The sequence below is a fragment of the Rhinoderma darwinii genome, chromosome 4, assembly GCF_050947455.1.
Source record: "Rhinoderma darwinii isolate aRhiDar2 chromosome 4, aRhiDar2.hap1, whole genome shotgun sequence".
Lineage (NCBI taxonomy): Eukaryota > Metazoa > Chordata > Amphibia > Anura > Rhinodermatidae > Rhinoderma > Rhinoderma darwinii.
In genome coordinates, this window is record NC_134690.1 from 14,607,600 (window position 1) to 14,616,890 (window position 9,291).

General features: G+C 44.3%; 1 protein-coding gene across 1 annotated transcript; it reads left to right on the plus strand.

Annotated features, from left to right (window-relative positions):
• The first annotated feature begins 2,197 nt into the window (after positions 1-2,197).
• Positions 2,198-8,855, plus strand: LOC142760612 (uncharacterized). Its single transcript, XM_075863801.1, has 3 exons — positions 2,198-2,405; positions 3,747-4,288; positions 8,690-8,855. The coding sequence occupies exons 1-3, from the start codon at positions 2,210-2,212 to the stop codon at positions 8,723-8,725; spliced, it is 774 nt and encodes a 257-aa protein (XP_075719916.1). The 5' UTR covers positions 2,198-2,209; the 3' UTR covers positions 8,726-8,855.
• The last annotated feature ends 436 nt before the right edge of the window (positions 8,856-9,291 follow it).

Sequence of the window (9,291 nt, forward strand, 5' to 3'; positions counted from 1 at the left end):
TTCCCTGTGGAGCACTTTCCCTGTGGAGCACTTTCTCTGTGGGGCACTTTCTCGATGGAGCACCTTCCTTGTGGAGCACTTTCCACGTGGAGCACTTTCTCTGTGGAGCACTTTCCCTGTGGAGCACTTTCCCTGTGGAGCACTTTCCCTGTATAGCACTTTCCCTGTGGAGCACTTTCTCTGTGGAGCACTTTCCCTGTGGAGCACTTACCCTGTGGAGCACCTTCCTTGTGGAGCACTTTCCCTGTGGATCACCTTCCTTGTGGAGCACTTTCCCTGTGGAGCACTTTCCCAGTGGAGCAGTTTCTCTATGTAGCACTTTCTCTATGGAACACTTTCTCTGTGGAGCAATTTCTCTATGGAGCACCTTCCTTGTGGGGGACTTTCCCTGTGGGGCACTTTCTCTGTGGGGCACTTTCTCTGTGGGGCACTTTCTCTGTGGGGCACTTTCTCTGTGGAGCACTTTGTCTATGGAGCACTTTCCTTGTGGAGCACTTTCCCTGTGGAAGACTTTCCCTGTGGAGCACTTTCTCTCTGGAGCAATTTCTCTGTGGAGCACTTTCTCTGTGGAGCACTTTCCCTGTGTAGCACTTTCTCTGTAGAGCACTTTCTCTGTGGAGCACTTTCCCTGTGGAGCACTTTCTCTGTGGAGCACTTTCCCTGTGGAGCACTTTCCCTGTGGAGCACTTTCTCTGTGGAGCACTTTCCCTGTGGAGCACTTTCCATGTGGAGCACTTTCCCTGTGGAGCACTTTCCCTGTGGAGGACTTTCCCTGTGAAGCACTTCCCTGTGGAGCACTTTCCCTGTGGAGCACTTTCCCTGTGGTGCACTTTCCATGTGGAGCACTTTCTCTGTGGAGCACTTTCCCTGTGGAGGACTTTCCCTGTGAAGCACTTTCCCTGTGGAGCACCTTCTTTGTGGAGCACTTTCCCTGTGGAGCACCTTCTTTGTGGAGCACTTTCCCTGTGGAGCACTTTCCCTGTGGAGCACTTTCTCTGTGGAGCACTTTCCTTGTGGAGCACTTTCCCTGTGGAACACTTTCTCTGTGGAGCACTTTCCCTGTGGAGCACCTTCCTTGTGGAGCACTTTCCCTGTGGAGCACCTTCCTTGTGGAGCACTTTCCCTGTGGAGCACCTTCCTTGTGGAGCACTTTCCCTGTGGAGCACTTTCCCGGTATCTGAATAGAGAGGATGTATCATGATATTCGGGAAGCCCGGCAGGTCCCAGCCTTAGCCGTCTGGTTTTGGCACCTTTGATGATTTCAGGAGATGGAGCCAAGAAAGTGTCCCGGCCGTTGGGATATAAGACATACTGATGAGGAATCATCATCCACACAGCCGGACTACATCTACCAAATGTGTTATAAGATCCTACAAGAAGTCAGAAGCGTCTCCGTATCTTGTCCAATCAAACGAAGCTTAAAGGTGCCAAGATCTCTGCTTGCTGTCATTCAACTGGAGCCTTCTTTTGTTCACTTCCAGTGGATGAAAAAGTATCTTGTTCATGTAATGGACACACAGGTGCACGGCTCATTACAAAACGGTTATCAGAGCTGTCTATTGTAGCGAGCCGTACACCTGCGTGTCCATCACGTGACCAGGACAGTTTTTATCCACTGGAAGTGAAGAAAGAAGGTTCCAATTGAATGACAGCAAGCAGAGATATTGAAAACCATAAGGAATTAATAGTGAAATTGTGACATTTTTCGTTATACAAAAAAATTCCATTTATTTGCTGAAACCCTGTTCAAAGAAAAAAAAACTACCACTTTCTAAATTACTTTGCAATTCCTCTACTTGTTGTCAATGAATGGGGTGATTTATGTTTTCATTCAAAGAGTGTAAGCCTAACCTGACCTAGTCCTGCTCACACAGCTGGGAGTTTCTTCCTTGTATCAGTGTAGGTAATTCTCTGTGAGCTAAACACAGCGACAGCAGCACACATCCATCTTCTGTATTGTCTTGGACGGCAGACCGATAACGCTTAACTTCACTGATACACTGTAACAAACTTCAGCTGCGTGAGCAGGACTAGGTCAGGGCTAGTTTTTAACCTCTTGATGTGAACAACTAGGTTTGATGTAAATGTGAGCAGTCTTTTATGTAATGTCAGGCACGTTGGCTTACGGTGATCCCTTCTTTCCCCTGCAGACACTGAAGTGAATTCAGAAGAAAAAGAGAATAATGTGTCCCCCAGGCTGGAAAATGGTATGGTCCATGTCTCTGTAAAGAATGAGCGTCATAAAACATCTCCGGCTCTAATGCACAGAGATTACCCCCTTCCGCTACCCCCAGAGAAACTACAGGCTGCTCCACCTGCACCTGAGGTTGAAGACCCTCTCTATGACTCTGTCAAAGAGATAAAGGAACGACTGGCAGAAACGCACCAGGACAAAGCACTGAGCAGTAAGTATTACAATGGCACTTTCTAATATACTTTGTGTTTCAAATCAAATTTGCTTTCAAGATACATGCTTGCTGGCAGTGAATGGGAACATTCTAGTTTACATGAAGAGGCTGAAGATCCATACAGACCTAATAAAGTAAAGGGATTAATACAATGCTCCAGCAATACTCTGTTAGCTAAACATACGATGAACACAAATCTCACTTCTGTTCTGATAGTTTGTTACAATGTATCAGTGCAGATAAAATGTAGTCTGGAGTGCAGGCTGTTTAGCTCATAGAAAACTGTCTACAAGTGTAACAACCCTTCAGCGGTCAGAAATTATAGTTCTGTTCATCCTGGAGGTAAACAAAAAAATTTGTTTTATTTCACTGACAGCAAGCAGAGATCTTTATATTAGAATATTCCAGAACTTTGCATTACAGAGTAATTAAAGAGGTTGTCCCAACTAAAAAATCCTGTAAAGGGGTTTTCTGCTAGTGTAATATTCATGGCTTATCCTTGGAGTCAGATCCCCACGGATCAGCTGCATGAAGCTTGTTTACTCAGGCACAGCACCATTCATTCGGTTGTGGCTGTGCCTGGTACTGCAGCTGATGTGAGCTGCAGTACCAGGCACAGCCACTACCAAATGTACGGCGCTGTGCCTGGTAAACAATGAAGGGATACATGGCACTCCAGCGAGCCAAAGTTGTAATTTTCGTGGCCGCCAACTGTTACCCAGGGGGTTAGGAGACTGCAGGGTGACTTCCATTCAAACTGGCCCATTTTCAGGTGGCCCAGGAAGGAATGCCAAAATTGGGCGCATTGTTGGAGTTACTATGTGGTACAATTGTGTTTTACTACCAAAGAAGAATTTCTTAGTACACTTGTAGCCAATGAAATATTTTTCCAGGCTGGGATCCCCAAGCGTGCTACCGACATCGGGCACTATGTTCCTGATCACTGACCGGGTTATCCAAAAAGTTGTAAAAACTTCACGCGTTCTTCTTCTAACCATTCTAAGTATCCGTAACGTTCCCCCTACATGTAGAGATGTAACTTATAGGTCCAATGCAAAATCTGCTCCAACCATGACACGTAACTTAGGGTACTGTCTCCTCATATGGGGTAGAGACATTTTGGGCCCCCTCAGGTGCCAGGGCCTGGGTCTGCACCACCTATAGTTATGCCCCGGCCTACATGGCCTAGTTCTTGCCCGATCATGGGATGGGGCCAAGAAGTTACATGGATAGCTTTAGGTTGACTCTTTGGAAACCGCCTTGTTGAGAAAAAAAAATTCAAAACTTTTACATGGATACAAAACTTATCTGAATTCCATTTTTTCGTTGCAACCCCAGATACAACCACACCAGAAAACCAAGAATCCCTTAAACTAGAACGGACGAACCCTTTATATGTATCGGCAAATGAGGTGAAAGACCCTCCATTGTACCGGGAGACAAAATGTGGTCTTCATGAAGTCAATAAGAAGGATGAAGATATTAAGACCCGAGACGGTGAAACTTCAAGAGTTCTTACCGAACCTTTATATTCCGTCATTCGTAAAGGACCATCAGTGAAGAAACCACCACAGGAAAATCCAGGAGGAGAGAACAACCATGTTAAGCATTCGACTTTGCAAAAAATTGTTTTACCGGTGGAACTCAACAGCGATAACCAAAAAGTTGACTTCATTATATCCATGGAACAGAAGCCACCAAACCCCCGCAATCCTTCTGAAAGAGTAGATTCAATGTTAACCCATTGGAAGAAGAGGAGTATAAAGTCTTCTCAGCAGCCCAAAGACGTTGCGGCTGGAAATGTTGGCCGAGAGTTTCCACCACTGGTTCCGGTCAAGCGTTTCGACATAGAAAGTGAAACCGCACAACATGCAAATGAGGTAAGAGGACGAGCCATCATCCATTGAAATTTCTTACTGTTGTGGTAGTTTTGCACATATAACAGGGTCCGGTGGGATATATAACGTATGATCCCTGGTATCTTCTAGGTAGTCAGTGATGCATTCCAAAAGTATTCACGCCCCTATGCTTTTTCCTACATTTTGAAATGCCCTTTTTGTCATCATTTTACACACAATGAGGCAGACATCTTACACGTTTTTCTCCGTCTTACTCCAACTCATGGCTGGTGTACCCTACACCAGAATTTTGCACAAAAAAATTCCACACGCCCTTAATAAATCTGGTGGATTTTGTGACTCATTGTAGCTATGCCCCTTTTTCGAGATACTAAAGGCTCATAAACAAAGCCATAAAGACGAAGGAATTGCCTGTAGACCTCAGACAAGAGATGGAATTGTGTCAAGGCTCAGATCTGGGGAAGGGCTCTCAAAAAGTTGCTGCATCATTGAAGGTCCTGAAGATCACAGTGGCCTCCATCATTCTTAAATGGACGAACTTTGGACTCTTTTTACATGATCTCTCAGACCAAATTCTGCTGTGGAGATGGGAGAACGTTCCACAAGGACAACCATCTCTGCTGCTCTCCACCAATTCAGGCCTTTATGATTGACCGATTGAAGTTTGCAAAAAATTTCAGACCATGAGAAACAAAATTCTTTGGTCTAGTGAAACCAAGATTGAACTTTTTGGCCTGAAAGCCAAACGTCATGTTTAGAAGAAACCTCTTCACATCAGCTGGCCAATACCACCCCTACTGGGAATCATGGTGGTGGCAACATCATGCTGCAGGGAGGTTTGGAGGAAATGGGAGACTAGTCAGGATTGAGGGGAAGATGAATGAAGTGGACTACAAAGAGATCCTTTTTGAAAACAAGACGATGACCGTAAGCGCGTAGCCAACACAATGCAGAAGAGGCTTCCAGACTTGAACCTGATGGAACATCTCTGAAGAAATTGATTGATTTCCCCATTGATGTTCCCCATCCAACCATGATGAAGCTTGAGAGGATCTGCTGAGAAGAACGGGTGAAAGGGGTCTGAATACTTTTCGAATGCCTTTTATATGGCACCCAATGGTATACTCAAGTTCCTAACCGAGGAACCTTGGGTTTCCATCTAACTCAATCAGGGGTTCCATGCCAGACAACATCATTAAACTTTCAGGGAATAGCACATTTTTCTTCAGCCTTTTTTGGGAAGCTTGGCTTGGTGGAGGGCAAAAAATTCAGCCAGTCAATGAGTGTCTCTGAGTAGGCTGAGAACAGCAGCCCCAGTTAGTCCCACTTTTTATATTTCAATAGTACAGGTGGTGGAGTAAAAAGGTAAAAAATAAAGTATGAATGTATTTTATGCCCTATTGGGTCCTAACAAAATATGATATAAAATAAAATATGGATAAAATAAAAAAAACATGCACCACCCATGCCAACCCAAACCATAACCAAACCATAGCCACCCCGATCACCCAGGACTATAAATATAAAACATCGAAATTACCGAAACAAAATAAGGAACACATTGTAAATTGTTTTACTGTGAATTGGCAAATTTTTTAAAAAGAAAGAACTTGAAATAAAAAAAAAGTAGTTTTTTTATTTTTAGTACATTTTACCCTGTTGTAAGGCTAAAAAGGAATAAAATACTATAAAAAAGTTATGAAAAAAAAATTATTTTGGCAGCCCAAGAAATGTAAAAATTAGGGCCGTCAAACCACCAGGTGCACAAAAACAATTCAAGGGAATGTGTCGCTAGAAAAAAATATATATATATATTTTTTAGTTAAACAGTTAGGCCTCATGCACACGACCGTGTTTTTGCGGCCGCAATTCCCCCGAAAATCCACGGGAGAATTGCGGCCCCATTCTTTTCTATGGGGCCGTGCACACGACCATAGTTTTTGCGGTCCGTGCACGGCCCGGGAGCCCGGACCGCAGAAAGAACGGCCATGTCTTATTACGGCCCGGTTCTGCGGTCCGGGCTCATTGAAAACAATGGCCGCGGCCATGTGCATGTGCGGGCGGCCTGCGGCTGACAGTCCGCTGACAGTCCGCAGCCGGCCGACCCGAAAATCACGGCCGTGCACACGGCTACGGTCGTGTGCATGAGGCCTTAGTGTATAAATTATTAAACATTGTTCTAATTTTTAAAATTTTTTCACAAGTCAGGAAATATTATAAATTAGATTATAATTTATAACATTTCCATGTGCTGGACACTAGAGGGAGGAATTCCCAAAATTGCAGCATTGGCATGTGGTAAAGCAACCTCATTGCTTTATGCTGCAAAATTGGAGAAGACACACTCGCTCTAGTGTCCTTACACAATCCCCCCTCCTTTATCCTGGCTAGTGCCAGGAGAAAGGAGGGGGTTGAATGTTCAAACCTCCTACACCGTGTGCCACCATTTTTTGAGCGAATGCACAGTGTAGGAGGATTAGATACAGTGGTAATCACACACGAAAACACGAACATACACAAACATAACTTACCTGCTCCTGCCGCCGCTCCCTCCGCTCCTAGTCCTTGCTTCTGAACATATGGATGGAAGCCGCGAACGGAATTAGTCATCTTACTGTCCGGCCACGGCTTCCGGTCCACATGAAAATGGCGCCGGATGTCGCTCGGCTAAAGACCTTCCTTTTGGACTGTGTGGGAGCGGCACATGAGCCGTTCCCACACAGACGGCGTATGCTATAGTAAATGGAACGGCTCCCGTTCTCATTCTCTATGGGGCTGTATGTGCCGTTTTCCATCTCTGTATGTGTCGTTAATCGACACATACAGGGATGAAAAAAAATAATGGCAGCCCCCATAGGGAAGTAAAAGAAAGAAAATAGAAAAAAGTAAAACACAAAAACACAGATAAACAAAATGTATTTTAATAACATACTAAAAGCAAAAACATATAAAAAAAAATTTTTTCGTGACACCTTCCCTTTAAGTGTCTGGTCATTTAGGACCAAAACACCACTGAGCTGAGGGCAGGTAAGATTCCAGTGATTCCCAGTGGGACAATGTATAGTGCACGTACATGAAATTAAGGACCGAGTTCCATATTCTGTCCCCATCGACTTGAATTACCAAAGAATTATGATTTAATGTCCCAAGAAAGAATATCACGGAGCGGTGGCACCTGCCTATAGTGAAGGGGCATGCAGAGCGGCAGGATATAGAAAGCAATTTTTGAAAAATTTCACCACATCACGCAGTCCCCGAGCTTCTTCACGTCAGATTTCCGACAAGTAACTGTGCGTCGCATGTAGAAATCTCCGCGTGTGGTTTACACGGGTCTGAATCATTTCCTTTTTGTAGGACTTTTTATGTGATAGACTGTATTGCTCTATCACTCATGATTGTGGACGATAGACTGAAGGAAATGTCATAATGACGATGTGCATGACTGAGGACTCTAACCTTGGTAACCTCCATGAGATATCGGCAGATGACCACTCGGGTGGCTCAGGCAGGTTCTTGGGCCAGTGTTTTGGGTAGTAACCAGGACCTTGCTTCGTCCTTGGTTGAACACATACACAGGCTCAATATCATAGGGAGAAACTTGACCCATCAATATCTCCTTTGAGGAACCCCAACAAGAACAAGTTGACCTGGTTGGATTCGAACCCATGGCCCAAGTGATATAAGGCAACAGTGTTCCCCACTCTACTGCTGCCATTTTGTCCTGAAGGGTCTATGACTTGAGAAGTTAACGGTTGGTCATACTTATCTCAAAACAAACTTTTTTTATATTGTAACCAGCCTGGCAAACACCCTGGGGTCAGGCTTAAAAAAAAAATCCGCCGGTGGCCGCTGTGCTTGACGGTACATTTCCACCGTTGTGGATATCTAGGTTGCATGTTGTCCTGTAAGGCTCTCAGAATCCATTATTGCGTCCGATTTCCCCATACCTATTTTTTGTGCTATTTTTGAAGAATTTTTTAATATTTTTTTTTGGGGGGGGTTTGGATTCAAGCCACATACAGTTAGAGATTCGACATGATACTGACTTTTGTTTATTACAGGAAAAATCCAATTATCCCAAAAAGTCAGGGGTGGCCTCAGTTTACCCTAATGTCCCTCTCCTATTTCACACGCAATGGTTCACGAAGCTGAGGTATGGGAGCTGTTTGGTGGGGTTCTCGCACTTCAGAGCTACTCTAGCTGCCCATATACCGCCTGTGGCATGGAGGAAACGGGGGTTACCAGGGATTTTCTTTTCTTTACTCTATGAATAGTGGATCTGTAGGGTCAGAAAAAAACAAAAAACATTACCAGTATCATGCTCCTTTTTGGCGGGACGTGGTTAAACTGATCTTTTCGATGTGACGGGATATCGCGTGGGTGTACGTACTTATATATTCACCTTTTTTTCTCTATTTACAGGAGGATACAGAAATATCCAGAGAACTACCAGCCTGAACTTGAACTCTTTCTATTTTCCAATATGGACAACTTTCATGGTGCCTACATGGACCAAAGTCCCAGACACTTTTTATAAAGTCTTCAAGGGGACCTCCAGTTGTACTGACATCTTAGGTGGAATCTGGCGCACCGTTTCAGGCAACATGAAGCCATGTTAGAGTCAGATACACAGGGTAGTGCAGGGTCTGAGGAGGCGGAGCATGACACAGGCGTTCTTTCTGTGCTGTGCTGTGTCATGCTCCGCCTCCTCAGACCCTGCACCAGGGATAACACAGTGTATCTGTTTAACCTGGAATGTTCCTTTAATGTTTTAACCCCGGAAGTATTGGGGAAAGTGTGCAGCTCATGTGTAGCATCAGAACTTAAAGCATGAGAGATTTTTAAAAATCTACTATAGCAGTTTTATTTATCTATGACAACTTTCCAGGATCCAAATAATTGGAAAACCACCTTAACCCCTTAAAGACCAGGCCAATTTGTGCTTTTTTTCATTTTAGTTTTTTCCTCCCCACCTTCCAAAAGCCATAACTTTTTTTTTATTTCTGCGTCGAATAAGCCATATG